Here is an 18,251-nt window from a genome sequence, read left to right on the forward strand (position 1 = left end):
TCTCAGTCAGCCTCCCACCAGTGTACTGCAATTCGACATCAGTCAGCCTCCCACCAGTGTACCACGACTCGACATCAGTCAGCCTCCCACCAGTGTACCGCGACTCGAAAAGAGGGCCAGAGAGGAAGTGGTATGTAGATAGTACGAATCAGCTTCCATGACTCATGATACCCATCCAGATATCTGGGAAGCGTCGCATTCAGGAAGTCGACTATTCACAGGTACTTCGCCAGACTGTGTATGAACAACAAGAACGTATTAACAACATTATAGAGGAAACTGAAGTGGTACGCACGAGAAGCTCATTGGGGATACACTGCTGATCATACCGGCAGATACGCCGAGAAGCTCAAGACCACATTGAGGAGCAACGACGTCTTGCAGAAGAAGAGCATGAGCGCCACACGCGTGATTTCAACGAGCGATGGGAAAAGGCTCTGAGAGAGCGAGAGCGGGAAAAGCAAGTAAGTGCAACAGATGCATTCAGTCAGATGCATGCTTACAAGTTAATAGGAAATTCACACATGGCAAGAGCAGCAGCAAGCACTGCTGAGGAAAAACGTTGCTGAAGAACTAGCACAGCATGAAGCAAAAATAAGTGCAAAAAAAGACCGAGAGGTGAGAAAGAACGACTGACCAAGGAATTACTAATGATGGCAAGTAGTTGGCTGAAGAACTGGCACGACACAACGCAGATTTAGATACAAGAAAAAATCAAGAGGTGGGGAAGAACGACTGAGCACAGGAATCGCTAATGATGTCAAGCAGCTAGAAGAACGCGAGAGAGCCATTTTTGCCGAAATGGAGCGAAGGCTACAACTAGAAATAGAAAAAATGAGGGTAGAAAAAGAGAACGAGCTCGCTAACATGGAGCAGCGCTTTGCAAGACACGGTAGGCAACAGCATGCGGCCACGGAAATCGGCACAGACCCCACCCGAAGGAACACTCAACAGCCACCCCACACGCCCCAGAAACCACAGCTCAAGACTCCGTGCCTCGAGACGATCAAAAAGATCAGGAAGGCGCGTGGAACAACACGCAAGATGCGTCTGGTATCTGTAGTAGAGGTAAGTACTAAACGGTCGGAACTCGTTTTAAACTCACGTCATAGCAGGACGCTGACGAGCCTATGGAAATGCATCAAGAACGATCATCGACAATTGAGCAAGAGCCACAGCGATTTCAGCCTGACGATGTCTACCCTATGTCTGCGATGGAAAATGCGATCTCCAAAGGCATAGAGGCGGCACTCAGACGCATCCTCGTCGATAAGGATATTTTGACATCCAGGAAGCATAGTCCTCGAAGGAAAAAGAAGCAGGATGATGAAATTAGGATAGAAAGGGCCGCAGATTTGAGCCACGAAAGAGACTTCCTTCTTGTGAGAGTTGAATTTTTGACGTATATGCTGATGCTAAGCATGAAGTAGGGTGAAATCTGGCGTCTCCTCAAAGATACCTTCAGTATATCTCAAGACGCAGATTTTATTGTGCACCAGCCGGCAGATCGTGGAGATGTGTACTCATACGAGTACGAAGATGGCCCAGGCCCCAACACCCAGAATCTGGCCTTTGATCTCAAACACGGATTTAACACCCCCTGGAATGCGAAAATTCTCGATATTCTCCTTGAAGAATTGAAAAAGAGGAGTGTAGAAGAGGAGTGGCCGTTCCGGAGGTCGGATGCCTATTATAAGGCGATACTCGAAGAACGCTACAAGCGGATGCGGATGGTCTGGAGAGCAGCCCAACCAAAGGTTACAGCAAAGGGCTGCTTGGAGACTGCGGAAGAAGTGGAGGAGAGGTTGATTGCAAAAAGAGGTGAAAATCTGAAGTCGGTTCGTCAAACAACTCGTCGGCAAAATGTATGTCCGCAGCATGATCTCAAGGCTCTTCGGATACTAATGCGTCTATAGAAATATCTCCGCAGAGCAAAAGTCCTGGAGCAAGTTATTGAGCTGAAGAAAGATGGCGAGGACGACGACCTACCAGCTTGGCAGTGGCTTCAAAAACTAGTCAAGACGCTGGGAGACGGGGTATGAGTTCAGAAGAAAGTGATATTGAAAACGACGTCGAATGTGTGCTCCGGGTCAAGAACATGGCATGGCGTTGCGGGATAGAGCGAGAACTGAATATCATCGATAATCAGAGGGTCTTGGATAATGATATTTTCGCGCCCCAGGGTTCCAAACCAATGAAGAGGATACGCGCATCGGGAAATTCAATGACTGTACGGAACCCGGTCACTGGATTACCCAAGGCCCTATACAACGGCAGATGGATTGATGGTCTTACTGGAGGTCAGGTAGAAAGGTTGAATGTGTCAGATGAGACATTCCGATGGATGAAAGTTGGTGTAGCATAGCAGCGTGTTGAATATACGGTGTACGTGAACCGCAGGGAACGGAAGATAAGTCAATTCCCCCTCCACTGTATGTACGGTGGAGGGGATGACATATGTTAACAGCTGGCTGGATCGTTGCGAGAGCGAGTTAGCCATTGCCCACTCCACTGTATGTACGGTGGAGGGGATGACGTGTGTTGACGGCTGGACATGTTGGTTGATTAATGGTTGGATCTGTCAACAAATGGGCTTACCTGACTAATGGGCCAGCGTGATCTAAAGGATCGCAGTAAGCGAAGGCGGATGACCCGGAGTTGATGGCTTGATCATTCCGCGAAAAAGGATGGAGTTGGCGAGGTGGTGGGTGGTAATGGGATAGGAGACACAACAGTACATACCGTCGTGCTCCGAAGATAGGAACGATGAACGATGAACTCGATGAGCACGACAGTACATACTGTTGTGCTTCGAGGATGGGGACGATGAAGTAGCTCGAGAGAGTTGACAGTACAAAGTTCAAACTGAGTCAATGTTATGTAACAATTCCCTAATATGGGTGTTTGTGATTGTTGGGCGCTTTCGTCGCCAAAGTTCTAAGTCCTATGGAACTTAGTAACTATTACTCTAGGAGGTTCGACGGTTTGTACTGTCGAGCCTCCCATTCTCCTTGTCGACAACGACCCTTCCTCACCTTCTTCCAGGGCATGGCTGTATGTACGGTCGTGCCCGGTGTTCTCTACTTTCATCGTCACCAGACGTCTCGTCGCAGCGACCTTTCACGACCTTCTCCAGGGCATGACTGTATGTACGGTCATGCCCGTTCATCGCCACCGCCAACGTCCTAATTCTAAGTCAACATCCATCGCTTCCTGGTTCGACGTCCATGGCAGCCCTTCCCGCCCGGCGTTCTTTGCCAACGATCAGTCCACACCAAGCTCAGGTCCTCTCAGGTCGCCGCCAGCTCTCCCTGACAACAGAGTTATATCCTTGTTTGGTAGTTCTTGTAATGAACGTCATATTTTCATACAAGGCTTACTGCTGTCTTGTTATTTCATTACTGGAAATTGCGAGTTGTTTCTTTTATCGTTGTTGTTCATCTGACTCAAAAGCTTGCCTACGCAGTCGTTTCTTGCTCTCCAATTCACTCTTATCAATTCATAGAAACGACGGTACATACTGTCGTTGCTATTCGCCCCGTTCTTCATGCCTGTGTCTCGCTCACTGTTCAAACGGTGCTTCTGTGAGGAATGCATCGAAACCGGTGATCGTGCTGAGGATGGCACGCCTAAGGGGGTACTCATTGCAGAACGTCTTATGGCTGCACATTTACAACGCACCAAACGTACCCAAGCAGAACGTGCTGCCACTGGCTCTCCCCGCACGAACACCATCACGGATTTGTTAGTCTCACAGCTGGATGCACTCGCTCTTATCGACAACAAACCGCCTGTTTCTCACCCCAACCCCACTCCACCATTATCTATTACGGCTCTCGCGGATGATCTTGAGCAACTCACTTTGCTAGATCATTTTGTTGCCCGTGGATCAAGCCTGCGACGATTTGCAAGACTTGATCAATTCCCCCCATCCGCCTTTGATGAAACACGCATTCGAGGCTCAGTTTCTCCGTCAATTTTGTGGCCCAGACCCAGGTTCACTTTTTATTGATAGAGGAGATGAAGGGTGCTATGCTTTCGCCCTTTTCGTGGACTTCTTCAATCTGGAGGGCATGAATTTGCGTGGTGCCAACAAATCCTCTGGCATCATCTCTATGGCATGCTTGAATCTACCATTGGATATCAGGTATAAGCCCGAAAACATGTATCTTGCAGGAATCATCCCAGGTCCGAAACAACCGTCCCTCGAGCATCTCAATCACTACATCCGGCCACTTATTGATGACATGGTAGACTCATGGGAGCGCGGCATCAATTTTTCCAAGACTGCTTGTTTTCCCACTGGCCGGCTCGCTCGCAGCGCTATTGTTTTGGCAGTTTGTGATCTTCCTGCCGCTTGTCATCTTGCTTCTTTAGCTGGAACCAGTAGCCATTTTTATTGTAGCGCATGTAATTGCTACCATAAGACCACGTACGGTAGAGTGGACTTCGAAAGCTGGAAACCTCGTGATAAAGATGAACTCCGGAAGTTCGCTGAGCGGTGGAGGGACACTGCGACAACCTCCGAACGAGAGAAACTATTCAAAGCTCACGGTGTGCGCTATTCAGAGATGTGGTGTTTGCCATACTGGGATCCCTCACGCCAGCTTGTTGTCGACCCGATGCATTGTATATTGGAAGGTTTAGTCCAGCATCACTCTCGTACCCTTCTCGGTTTGACTACAGCAACCACTTCATCTTCATCGACTTTACCCCCTCCGGCCTTTTCATGCGACTTAGGCGATATGCCTCCGGGGATGACTTCGAAGGAAATGACTCAGGTCGCTGCTATATGCACCCTTCTTGTTTCCCAGTTGTCGTCCGATGACGAAAATCTGGATAACCTAAAAAATTCGCTGTTTCGCAAGAATACGGGACCTCTCAAGTTTGTTTGCGAGGCCTTGCGATGCGCTCCCCAGAAATCTAGTAGATTGTTCAAAATCGACTACGTCAAAGCTCTCGTGGAATGGGTAAGTTCTTAATATGTCTACTTTGTTGCGACTTTTTTATGTTTGTTCTCAGCGCTGTGGAAAACCTTTTGCTGCTCCTGAGAAGGAGCTTCAGCTTGGTTCTCTAGATGCCCTTCATCGTGTCCGAGATGTCATCCAACAAATAACCATTCCATCTTGGTTTACTTCAGTCCCAAGCGATTTCGGAAGCGCATCTGCTGGGACGATGAAAGCGGACGAATGGCGCTCTCTAATCACCGTCTACATTCCTATTGCCCTCGTGAGCTTGTGGGGGGCCGGTACCTCGCATCCTTCCGATGAAGTCGGCACTCACCTTAGAGCTGTTCTCGACCATACTATGGAACTTGTTTGCGCGGTGTATCTCACGTGCGCCCGAACAACGACTGTAGAGAGAGCACACGCGTATCGCTCTCACATTGCGCTTTATGTTGGAAATTTGAAGAAGATATACCCTAACATCGCTCTGCGTCCAAATCACCACGCTGCCTTCCACATATACGACTTTCTACTCCTATTTGGCCCGGCCCACTCTTGGTGGTGCTTTCCTTTCGAACGTTTGATTGGAATACTTCAGCGTCTTCCAGTAAACCATAAGACTGGTGAGTTTTTACGGAACACCAGTGTAATAGCGGGACTGACTTTTCAAGGCGAGTCGGAAACTACCATGTTATACTCATTCATCAAAACTTCAAAACTTCACCGTTGGCTCAGTTGACCTGACTGTTCGCCGGCTATTCAAGAGTGCAAATTTCTGTTTGACAGCACGTATGCTCCCAAGAGCGCTGGAACTCTCGGTGAAGAACTTGCTGAAGATCCTTTGGACGACAGTTTACAGGCTCCTTCCTCCGCTGTAGCTGTGGCTGTTCCTGAAGCCTTGTTTGCGCTTATCAAACGACGCACAGCAATATTACGCGCACGACTAAAATTCAACGGGATTGTCTATAGCAGAGCCTCTACTCACGTCGGGAATAGTCAAGTTTTTTATTATTCTCAGGGTGACCGGTTATCGTCCCCTGTCCCCGGCAGTATCCAACATATCTATGCTACACCCACGGGTGAACTGGTGTTTGCTGTCCACAAGCTCCTCCCGCGTCATGATCAGTCCATTGATCCATTTGCTATGTATCCTCATTTTCCCGCCAAAATGTACTCATCAAGCTCAAGTAGTCATTTGGAAAATGTCAAGGTATCCTGGGTTGTTAGTCACTTTGCTCGATGGGCAGTTTCGAGTGATACTGTAGTCATACTATCTCTATCTCGTGTAAGTACAATTCACCTCGAGAAATCACCGGTGTCTAACTACTGTCAAACAGGATTGATTTTCAATTTCACTCTACTACATAGTTTTGCGTACATTTACAATATATAAGCTGTCCACCCCGTCATTTGAATAAGAGTGCGTTAACGCGTGTTTCTAACCGAAAGGCATCAAGCGGCTTGTGTCTATAACTTATCGTCTAGTCCCCTAATATTTAGCATCTCAAACTCAAGTGGGCGATGATGTTGTAAGTGGGCGATGATTCAGCCGTGAGTGGGTGATCGTCGGGCGATCGGTTTTATCTAGAGATAAAACTTGATGATTTATTTTCACATTTTATTGTCAGGGGGCATTTTGAATTTTAACGCCCGTCTACATGACGGTCTAAACTTCATACATGAGTAGATGTTCAGTCACGTGCTAAAATTGAATTTTTTTTGAGTCTTAAGTGTGAAGTTTCATTTCGAAGTTTATGCCAGCATTAAAGATATATTTATATTTCTTGTTGTCATTGACATTCAGACAGTAAGAAAATGTTCGCTGATACTTTATATTTCTCTTGTCATGCAAGACCTCTTTAACATTTGAAATTTTACATCCGCTAAGACGACAACCTAAATATTAAGTATTATCTTGACATTTCGCACGACATTCAAACCAGTCTTAAATATTCGGATCCCCGATGTGCATCCTCCCCCTCGAAATCTGCAAAACAAGCAATTTCCTTCCGGACTTACATATGTCGCCATTTCAATGGTTATTAATAAGGTTCGTCCACGGTCGATATCTGATTCCAGATAACCAGTTTGTACACGTTACGCGGCGATGTCAAAATAGTAGGTCCGACATTGTACCCGTTGAAAGGTATCCGAGTCTTTTGTTTCTGTGTTTTGTGCATGTAGAATAGTTGAATGCATCCAGCGCCATAGTTTTCTTGTATTAGGATATCATGCACCCTTTCGTCACGCTGAATAATAGAAAAAGCTCAATGTATTGCGCGCAGTCAGATACAAGATATATTGTCAAGACTAATATACGAAAATATGAATTATAATACGGGTGACCAATAACTCTCAAGACATCTCAGACGGTGGCACTAGTAGGTACTTTTTTTTTCCTGTAAGAATGGTCAGTGGTTCAGATCACTTCATAAGAAGAAATACACAGTACTTAGCGATGGGCTCCCCACCCACGTCTGGCCCACGTTTACGGCCCTTTTTCCCCACTCCAGGAGCATTTTCCTTCTCCCGCAGTTCGGTGAGCGCTTGAGCACCAATGGTATTTGCTGTCTCGTTACGGGTGGATGGTTTTGGTGGACGCGCAGACTTGCGGGTGATGGTTTCAGACTGATGGGCAGGAGCTTCGGGTTTACCTTTCTTAGATGCCTTCACACCCGACGCCTTCACACCAGAAGCCTTCGCACTGGACACCTTCACACCCGATGTCTTTGCACCGGACGCCTGAGAGTTTCCTCGAGGCAGACATTCTGGTGCAGGAGAGTTTGCCACGTGAACTGGTGGCAGCGGGGGTAAGGTATCCGAAGGGTGAGAGATAGCAGGAGGACTGCCTAGCGGGGGTAAGGTGTCCGAAGGGTGAGAGCTAGCAGGAGAACTGCCTAGCGGGGGTAAGGTGTCCGAGGGGTGAGCGCTGGCAGGAGAACTGCCTAGCGGCGGTAGGGTGTCTAAAGGGTGAGAGCTGGCAGGAGAACTGCCTGATGGCACAGGCGGCTCTGAAGGATGAGGGACGGAAGACTGACTCGGCGGATAATTATATGGCTGGGGGTAGCTAGGGACATGACCGGAAGTCTGATAATTCTCGAATGCATTGTACTGTCCAGTCGGAGGAGTCCAGTAATTGTAATTGTTGAAGAGCAGACTGCTGAGATTCGCCAGATAAGCGTCATTGCTGTGGAAGTTGGTGGTGTCCAAGAAGTTTGAGTTGCCATCATGCATGGCAAGATTCGAAGGATCATGCATGTTGATATTCTGGAACGTTGAACGATCCTCGGGCTGGACGGAGCCATGCATGGCGTAGTTTGGGGAATAAATGTCAGGGATCCGCTCTTGAGCATTCTGCTTCCCGTCCATCTCCCCGTCCAAAGCATCCCCCTTCTGTCCCTTGGATACCTCTACTTCATTCTCCGGCTCATCTGCAAACGGGTCCGCGTCCACTTTGTCTTGGTCTTCATGCTCTTCTGCCTCGACCTCGCCCTCATCCTCGCCCTCGCTCTTGTCCGTGTCCTCTCCCTCAGGTTCGGGGGAGCTATATCCTAAATCATTATCATGTAAGTACAATCCTCATCCATCGCAAACTATTCACTTGCCTTGTACGCCTTGAAGGAACTGCAGATATGTTCCAAGAAAATTTTCCTTGAAGTCGGGCAAACACTGTGGGGCTGAATGTCCAAGCCTCGTGGTACCTACATCAATGCTAGTTACACAGTGAGTACTTGATTTTTAGGCCATGTAAAGCCAGACTTACGATGAGACAGTGATTGTATTGTTGTTTGAGGGATCCGGCCCACCCATCAACACCAAGAACGAAAATTTAGTGCGTTCCGCGAGGTACGTCAAAATGGTGTTGAAAATGGCAGGTAAGTTTTCCTGCGTTCTGTCAAACGTGTTACTAAATTATAAAATGATGCAGTTAGGGAAAACGTACTCAAGCAAGTCCTCCGTGGTCAATTCCTCCTCCTCATTGTAATCTTCCAGTGTTTCGTCATCATCTTCACCATCCTCGTTTGACTTCTTGGACTTCTTCTTAGCCTTCATCCTGGCCTTGACATCAGCAATTATGGTTGCATCTGCCTCCCACTCCCAGCATTGACGTTGTGTCGGTAGGGGTTGGCCAGGGGCTAGGCCAGGGGTCTGCTAGAGGTGCCAGGGGTCTTGCCTGGACCTCGAGGCAGCTAGATAGATACATATAGCGCATGTTAGTAGATAGACTGCACCCATTCCATGACCTTCTTCCCATCTGTCTGGTCTGAGTCCCATGGATCACTATCCATGGTCTCCTTAGTCGTACCGACTCAACGTGCCATGTCTCGGACGATGGTAAGCCTTTCACCTCGTGTCGTTGAGCCACGTTCACTGATAGCGGCTTCCACACTTGGGCGAATGCTGGTTTTGTAATATAGGCGGGAATACATCTCGGCTTCACTCAGGGCTCTCGCACCCCGAGGTTGGAGGAGGTCTTTAAGTAGACGAGTCGCCCTATCAGATGATTGGGCGGCTTGACCTTTGCGGGAGGCAGAACGCGCTGAATGCCATGATACCCACGTTCGTAATTGCTTCATTTAGTTAGTACCTCGAGGTCATCTTAATATTAAGTAACGGCACGCACCTTCTGATGTTTCTGACTGCCTTCCCCATTATGTCCGATTGCACCACATTCAGAGCCTCGTCTTCAGGGAGGTCTGGCCAGAGCTCCTTACGTATGGGCCATTTCTCCTCCCATTGTTCATAGACTGGCGGCCAGAACTTCACGTAGCTCGCTTTAGAAGAACATTTTGAATAACCAGGAAGGTGACTAGTCAGCCACTCCTTTTGTTCCTTTGAAGTCCATTCAGTAGCGACCATCTAATATATGTCATTCATATGCCATGAAAATAAAATGTTTACGCGCGCACCTTTTACACCAAGTATTTATAAATGCTATATGTTTAGCCGACGTGCAAAAATATAAAATTTGACTTCATAGCTCCATCAAGCCACACGGCAATCGCCGAATTTACATTTCATACCTCCATCAAGCCACAAGGCAGTTTCCGAATCTACACACCAGCAAGCTCACTTAAGGCACCAGCACTTATTAAAATGTGAAATTATGAAATTAAGACTGATCTATACAAGTACGAGTTCACTACGCAATAATGACATCAGGTGCCAGCTGATACCTGAGAAGCCACCGACTATGTGCGGATTTAATGTCCTCGTCCTCAAAAACACGCAGGAGAACGTCCTCGAGGGACAGTATGACTTGGCGGCATTCCGTACTATCACCTCCGCTTGCTCTAATTGCGTCCTCAGCTTCCTGTGAAATATTGAGTGCGTCCTGAATGGGCTGCCGGGACTCTTCCGAATGATTCCCACCGATGTACTGCAATGTCAAGTTATCTAGGAACCTATGAGTGGAACCGTTGATTAGCTTGCGAAATCTCGTATCTGGGTCAGTTCTGAATTGTAAAAGTGAGCTTCAAATTGTCACAGATTATGATATGAAACATACGAGCTATGTTCACCCTCTTCTGCACAGTTCCGAGTCAAGCTCACGGCGTCATCGCTCACGGCATCATCGCAGGTGCGATGACGCCGTGAAGCTGTATTACTAGTAGATAAACCCCTGGACTTGTTTTAGTGCACAGAATAATTGAAATAAATTTACTTACTTGGTCGTGTTGTATTTTAATCGCATCTTCTACAAGATGGCGGCTTTATTTCTGTGTGAGGATTGAATGATAATTTTCCACGACGAAAATGAAAACGAACATACTTCTCGTAGTATGTCTTTCGATATATCTTGGCGGCCTCTCGGCGGTCTTCTACTGACTGGTGCAGTTTGCGTCATGCCATGTAGGAATATTAATATTGAAGGAAGAAAGGTCAAATAGTCTGAAGAGATGTTTGAAGAGATGTATGTGTGCACTTGTGAATTAGTGTAATGGTGTTGTGACGTCTAATACTCGTTTGAGTTGCGAGTCCGTTCACACAATCCAAAGTTCAAGAATTCACACTCAACGAACTATTCACTGTACAAAGTATGTAGATTAGCGAAGGTATCAATGTATCATACGAAGTCCCATGCAGAAGAAGGGCGATACATCATGTTAATGAGGCGTTGTCCATGTATTTTCCCTTAGCGCAGATTCTTGGGAGATCTATTTATCGATATCGTGTTCTGCTACCCAGCATTCCAACTGAACCATTGTCCTACCTTGTGCATTATATATACGACATCTACCATAGATAGTTGAATCACGCATATGTTCGATCAAGAAAATAAAATTGCTGCGACTCATACAAAAAGACAGCTACATTAAGTACAATTCCCGCGTGCCGTGTATCAATATGCGATCCTTTGCCGTTCACCCCAAGTACTGGCAGTTTCCGCGCTCGATGGCTGCGTGAATGCGTGCTATACCCACTTCAATAGACGGGCAACGGCTTTGGATGGAACCGCTGACACCCGTGACCTGGGGGGAAGTATCTTCCCTGTTGATTCCTTGTCAGTATATACAATAACTTACGCGCAAAATATAGTACTTACCACGTAGACAAAACACCAACACGTTTGCCCTTAGTCACACAGTAGAACGGTGCTTGAGCGGACGCATGAGGAATCTCATATTGGAAGCCTCGGTATGAAACGAAACTGGGCGGGAACGTAACAGGGTCTGCGTAGGTGGGAGTAACAGTGGTAGGCACCAGAGTGGTGGTGGTGGTGGTGGGAGTAACAGCGGTAGGCACCGGAGTGGTAGTGGTGGGAGTAACAGTGGTAGGCACCAGAGTGGTGGTGGTGGTGGTGGTGGTGGTGGGGGAGTTTCCAGAAGGTAGCGTTGGTGAGATATTGGTGGGGGGAGGTGGAGTCTCTGCAGGGATTACGTCGCTCGTAGCATGGTCAGCGTGCACTCCTGCCTCCGCCGCTTCATCAGCATGTTCAGGGATATGAACAGGAGGTGACGCTAATTGAGTGGAGGGCTCGCCGGAAGTGATCGCTTGTATGACCGTAACAATGGTGTTTGCAGTGACAGGACTCATGTTGAGACCCATGAGTGCTGCCACCAGAGTATCTGCAGAGAGTAAGCGCATATTCAAAACAACAAGTCATAGTAAGCTTACCGACTGCATTGTTAGAAGACGCTGAAATTGAGTTGGTAGACGTCATCTAGAAAAGCAATTGATACTGAATTTGGAGATGTTGGATGTTGAAAAATACACCTACTGTTTGCTCATTTTTATAGACGCTGGGCAGGTCGTGATAGATTCTCAGGGGGAAGTGTGTGCTGTGCATGGTACATGCATGAATGATGGTGGGCACGAGTAATGGCAAGTGACTTGTCCAAAATGGGCAGAAGCATCTGAATTCAACAGATGTAAACAAATGCATTCGCATTTGCTTCTTCGATCCACCATTGGCATTGTCTATGTAATATGATTCTTCTCAGATTTACAGGTCAGGATGAGTACCCTTGCCCTCCTCTATCTACTATGGGGAAGAAAAAGCAAAAACTGGTGCGTCATACAGCTGAGCAACTCACAGACGCGCCTCCAACCCACATCCACACGGCTTCAATTTACACGTTTCAATCCGGCAAGCCATTAGTGCGCACTGAGTCCCTAACTGGTGTCAACATACCTCCAGTTTCTCTCCATGACGAGGATCCACCATCAGCTCGCAACCAATTCCAAATATATGATCCTGGCGATTTTCTGGAGTATATGCCCATCCCCGATGATGATGTTGAGACTGAGACTTCCAAGAGGAAAGGACAGCCGGCGTAAGCATTTTTTCGATACTTACAACATCTTACTCATTGAGTATGTAGGATCACCCCCTTGCAGCATGGCTGCCAGAATGTCCAACATTTTTGGACGAAATGATTCGCCTCGAAGGCCGCGGAGAATATATTGAGGATTCTCTATGTGGACACTGCCAAAAAAGTGCTCGGACCATCCGATGTACAGACTGCTTCTTACCGGAGCTCTGTTGCCCTCCATGCGCTGTAGAAAGGCACCGACATTTGCCATTGCACCGTCTTCAGGTGATGCCCGAGATCTCATCTCACATGGTTGTATCAGCTGACATCCCTTACGTTTGTAGCGCTGGAATGGCCATTACTTTGAACGAATATCCTTAAAGACGTTAGGGCTATGCATCCAGTTGGGCCATCGTATGGACGACACTTGCTGCAATCCTCAACGAGCATTCAATGATGATTTCGTAATCATCGATACTGAACGGGATACACGAAGTAGGATTAGATTTTTGTGCTTGCGGGGCCATGCAGACCCATGTCAAACAGCTCCTACGAAGCACTGACTTTTTCCGGCAACCGTAACCGATCCTGAAAACTGCGGCTACATTCAACGTCCTCGAGCAATACCACAAGCTGTCGTTTGAATCAAAAGCATCAGCGTTTGAATTCTATCATTAGCCTTGCGCTGTTTATCGGACAACGTTGGCATTGATCCGCCAAAGGTATCTAATTTACTAAATTCACATTTATTACAAGATCTAATAGAAGCCTTAGGACCGCTACCCAACCTTCTTACAGTGTAGTCCATGAGTGGCGGATCATCAATTACTCAAACATTTTGCCCGTGGTCACTGCCCAGATGGCGTGGGGACAACTGAGCCAGGACAGTGCGCAGTGCTCTGTCCTGCATGTCCCCAACCCGGAAAAAATATTCCCGAGGATTGGAAAGATGCCCCGCCTGATAAGCGGTGAGTCTTATATGATTCCATGGTTATAGTGATTTTTCTTATCAGAAGGTAGATGGCTTTATGCCTTGTTTGTCGGTATTGACACAAACTTCCGTCTGAAGCGGAAGTTCGTATCGAGTGACAGCATCGATCCTGGAATCAGTAAGGGATGGTCATATTTCGTAGATGAGCGGGCATACAAGGGGTATCTAGATGATCACAAAGACCGAAACCAGGAGGTAAGTTTCTCAAATTGTTTTATCAATTCGTGCTACCACTAACTTGGATACCTATAGCGCAGTACATGTGCTAGTCACAATGCCGTCAACATGGCTGATACGAAGAATGCCAGAGGCCTTGCCGCAACAGGCGTCGGGACAGTAGATTGTGCTCGACATAATATGAAGCTTCGTAACGCAGTTGGTGACTTACAAAAAGGCGAGAAGTATGTATTCCTCATCATTCATCTTGTCGGCTACTGTCTAACAACACTTTGTAGATATATAAATATGGACTATCTCTTTTTCTCTGCAATGAGCCACAACGAAGTCACTGTCCTCAATGTTTCGTACGACATTGCATGCCAATGGTCCAAGCACTTGCGGTCACGGATGATGACACTTCCTTCCAGATTTTATTTGGATTTTAGCAGCAAGGCAATCACCTTTCTCGTCCCAAAGTTCCATTTACCTGCCCATATCGAGCAATGTCAAATCGACTTTTCATTTAATCTCTCACGGTATGTTGGCCGTACTGATGGCGAAGCTCCAGAACGTGGGTGGGCCAACATTAACCCGATCACATCAAGTACGAAGGAAATGGGCCCAGGCTCTCGGCGGGACACACTCGATGATTACTTCGGTGACTGGAATTGGAAGCGTTGTATATGGCTTGGTAAGTGTTGATTATGTTTTGAGTTGTTCATAATCTGATGGGATTACTCAGGACGACTGCTTGCTCGCAAGCTAGTGGACGCGATCGAGCAAAAGGCCAAGCATCAACGGGAGCTCATTGAACTTGAGAGCTGCCTGAAAGCACAGGATATTTCACAATGGAGAATCGAGGTCGAGGCTTGGGAGCAGGATCACTCACAGACTAATCCATTCCAAGTCTGTGTAGCACGTACGTTCTTTTTTATCGTTTCAAGTACTTTGCGCTGACTTTTCATTAGCCGAGACACATGCTGCTGTGCAGTTGGAGCTCGCACGTATTGAAGCTGCAGAACTTGAATCCGGCACAAACATCTCTCTTCACGCAGATGTCTCTCCCTCCATCCTAATCAGCTCTGGTATTGATTTGGAAGATCAACAGTACGTAGCCTCACTGGTAGCTCTGCGATATACTAATAGGTCATAGGCGACGTTTGTCTCTTGAGATTGCGGCACTCGGTGTGCATGCGACTGATCACCAACTTGCAAAGGCCCAGCAGCATACCAACTCGTTACGAAGGAAAATCGAAAGTTGGCAAGATATTCAGCTACTTTACATGCCGTTTGTATCACTCCTGCGCGGCAGTGAAGAACCATGTTCCCCCGCCAGTTCTACACCCGTCGAAGCTTTCCAGCTGTGGTTACCATCTGCGGTCGGCCCTGACACACAGTGTGCGATACAACTTCGTACTTTAGAATGGAAACTATGCTACGCTCAAGCAAACAACGCCCTAAAGGACATCCGGAATCTGCTACGTCTCCGTTCTCACCTATATAAATTCAAGGATAGCCATATTGTTGCCAGGTGGCAAATACACGCGCAAGAAGTACAATCAGCAAGGCTGATGCCAAAGTCAACATGGCCGCTGAGCGTTACGAAGTCGCGAGGGCAGCGCTTGCAAATTTAGCACGAATTCTCAACGAGGATCGGACATGGATGGAGGTTTTCAAGCCTCTCAATCGGAGCAAGGACCTGAAAGCACTGAAGGATATGTGGGGGAAGGAGACAGAGGGGACATGGCACCTTTCTTGGATTTGGAAAACACCAGGAGTATCAGAGAACGCCAGTGTTGGGCTGCATGATGGTAAGACCGGCCTTTTTTTGGAAGACGCTCTGATCCATACGCTCTCCAGCTCTTCATATTGAATGGTGTAAGGCTCGTGCGCGTGCGATGCGATGGGAAGAGGAGGTTGACTTACTGAAGGAGGAACAACAGCGGGTCATAGCATTCTTGGACTGGCAGGGAGGTTGGTGGCAGAGTCAGCGAGAGCGCCGTGACTCGGAGTCCCTGGATGATACATTGAGGGAAGGTTTGGTGGCTTACGCTGAACGCCAGGCATCACTGCGTTGGCAGCTGTCGACTCATTTTCAGATCTTGTGGTCTCCTCCTACCCTCCCGACCCCACCTGCGGGCACGACAACGTAGATGACAGTAGCTCGTTTCATTTCGGTCCATGCAATGTAGTAATGTTCGTACTAGTTGAATCTATGTTTTTTTTGGACGACATACACCGTCCATCACTAAGCACTCATCATGTATGACATACTCATACTAACGTGCACATCGTGCATGACATACTAACGTGCACATCGTGCATGATAGCAAATGGATCATGTATGACCATGCAAAACTTACTCAAGGTATCATGCATCATGCATGACAGGCGCACGAGGTGGGATCATGCATGACAAGCGTTCGAGGTGGGATCATGCAAGAATTACTCAGGGTGTCATGTATGGCAGGCGGGTATCATATATCATGCATGACAGGCACGCGAGGTGGGATCATGCAAGAATCACTCAATGTGTCATGTATGACAGGCGCTCGTATAATACAGTGAGACTATATGTACTAATCATGCATGAATTACATACTAGAATAGCAGTAAAACATGCATGAGGCCTGTACTATAGTAACAGTTATATCATGCACGAAGGCCACAGCATCAGGTGGGTAAGCTTCTAAGGTGAGAGCCGAAGAAGGGTTTCGTGTTCGACGGTTAAGTCTAGATGAGGGATCGGTATCGACTCAAAGACAAACGGTCTAAGAGAAGAAGTATCGACTCAAGGATAGCGATCCAAGAGTATAGAGGGTTCGTGATCAGACTCAAGAGAGTTAACTCGAGAAAATATACAAGTCAAGGTAAAACCCAGTAGAATCAAGTTAAGGAATAATAGTACAAAGGGATCAACTATATATAGGGAATGACTACAGTGTTCAGGGCCGGTCAGGTAATCGTACAAGGGTCAAGAAAGATATATCGGGTAGGCACGAGCAGGCAGGAGTCCATGCGGTCAGGGATAGGGTTCTGTGGGAACATCAAGGGAAAAGGAAGTAGGGCCATGAGGCCATAGATCAAGGGTCCAAAGGAAGCGTCTAGCTTCTGTCAGGGTTGGCGGGGATCAAGAAGTAAGGGAAGCATCCAGCTTTTGTCACAGAAGGTCAGGGTCGGCGGGGATCAAGAAGTATGCATCAAGCATCATGGTGAATCGTGAAGAGGTGAAGGTGTGACGTCGTGACAAGGTGAAGAGGTGAAAGGGTCAGAAAAAGATAGGGGTGCCATGTTACTGTAACACTCAGCGGATTTGTGAGTCTCAGTCTGCGTATCATGGCCTGGTATATATGCATATATTCACATTGTCACATTTATTACGAGTTAAATGCAGATTTACGGAACTCGTTTGCAGTCTTTAGACTCTTCCTGTCAAGTCTCTAGAGCCCGACTGTCGAGGTCTTTGTCTTTGACGAGGACGCTCGTTATGACACCACAGTGCGCCTGCATCTAATATCCCCCTAAATTCAGCCTGCTGGAACCGCTCATGTTAGCTCCTACTCTTCGCTTTGCCTCAATTTCGACTCTCGATCGCTTGCTCTTGCCCGGTGCTCTTTCGCTTTCCTTCAGCTGGTTCTTGTCTCGTATGTTTTTTCACGCCTTTGTGATACATGATTCTTGCACGTATCATCTTCATGGTGCTCTCGTTCTCACCGCCCTTCGTTTTGGTTACCGCGATCAATGTTCATGTTGTACTGTACAATGTACACAATGAACCACATATTTGGTCGAACCCAGCTCTCATATTTCTGAACCCCTTGTTTGCTAAGTGCGACGGGAACATAAATGGCCACAGAATGACCGGAACAGCGATGTTCTTCTGTTCATTCAGCTTCTTAATCTGCTATGAGGAAGCACCAATGAACATACTTCAACAGAATCCACTCCACATGACGCACGCGCATCTCTGATGGAAGTTTCAAAAACGATATTCCTGGTCCATGATTACGTTCAGCTCTTCAGTGAGTCTTTGGCTCGGATAACCCTCAACTCGGACTGGATGCGGTATAGAATAGAATACAAAGCATGATCTACTGTACACTCGGTGTTGTTACGACAACGGTCGTAGTCGGACTGGGATGGGTAAGCGAAGGACGACGGTCCTAAGCTATCGTGTCGTGTATCGGTTGAACGTCAATATACCTGGTAGCCTAAGCCGTCAGGTTGTGACAGAACAGAAGGGGAGGTAAGCTTCTAAGGCAGCGACCGAAGAAGGGTTTCGTGTTCGACGGTTAAGTCTAGACGAGAGATCGGTATCGACTCAAAGACAAACGGTCTAAGAGAAGATGTATCGGACTCAAGGATAGCGATCCAAGAGTATAGAGGTTTCGTGATCAG

The 18,251-nt window shown here is 47.3% G+C and overlaps 3 protein-coding genes across 3 annotated transcripts; 2 read left to right on the forward strand and 1 right to left on the reverse strand.

The window, feature by feature from the left end:
* Window positions 1-1,430: 1,430 nt before the first annotated feature.
* On the forward strand, window positions 1,431-2,042 carry DEU56DRAFT_747535 (uncharacterized protein; the record flags this gene model as incomplete). The annotated part of the gene is made up of 2 exons (XM_041349284.1): window positions 1,431-1,865; window positions 1,917-2,042. Coding segments are annotated over 2 exons (561 nt in total), but the record flags the coding sequence as incomplete, so codon positions are not given.
* A 4,878-nt stretch (window positions 2,043-6,920) lies between these two features.
* DEU56DRAFT_929843 (uncharacterized protein) lies at window positions 6,921-12,111 on the reverse strand (the record flags this gene model as incomplete). The annotated part of the gene is made up of 17 exons (XM_041358680.1): window positions 6,921-7,195; window positions 7,336-7,345; window positions 7,399-8,497; window positions 8,548-8,570; window positions 8,710-8,853; window positions 8,890-9,095; window positions 9,403-9,517; window positions 9,571-9,721; window positions 9,971-10,000; window positions 10,021-10,034; window positions 10,124-10,402; window positions 10,515-10,546; window positions 10,616-10,658; window positions 10,720-10,775; window positions 11,372-11,438; window positions 11,494-12,016; window positions 12,066-12,111. The coding sequence occupies 17 exons, from the start codon at window positions 12,109-12,111 to the stop codon at window positions 6,989-6,991; spliced, it is 3,045 nt and encodes a 1,014-aa protein (XP_041202276.1). The 3' UTR covers window positions 6,921-6,988.
* A 323-nt stretch (window positions 12,112-12,434) lies between these two features.
* Window positions 12,435-16,006, forward strand: DEU56DRAFT_761146 (uncharacterized protein; the record flags this gene model as incomplete). Its single annotated transcript, XM_041350505.1, has 14 exons — window positions 12,435-12,724; window positions 12,773-12,803; window positions 13,048-13,167; window positions 13,382-13,425; window positions 13,469-13,671; window positions 13,717-13,889; window positions 13,947-14,095; window positions 14,150-14,218; window positions 14,282-14,544; window positions 14,596-14,772; window positions 14,822-14,960; window positions 15,007-15,232; window positions 15,385-15,664; window positions 15,714-16,006. The coding sequence occupies 14 exons, from the start codon at window positions 12,435-12,437 to the stop codon at window positions 16,004-16,006; spliced, it is 2,457 nt and encodes an 818-aa protein (XP_041202277.1).
* Between the last annotated feature and the right edge of the window lie 2,245 nt (window positions 16,007-18,251).

Source organism: Suillus clintonianus (genome assembly GCF_016758775.1).
Source record: "Suillus clintonianus strain FC179 chromosome Unknown DEU56scaffold_143, whole genome shotgun sequence".
Taxonomy (NCBI): Eukaryota; Fungi; Basidiomycota; class Agaricomycetes; order Boletales; family Suillaceae; genus Suillus; species Suillus clintonianus.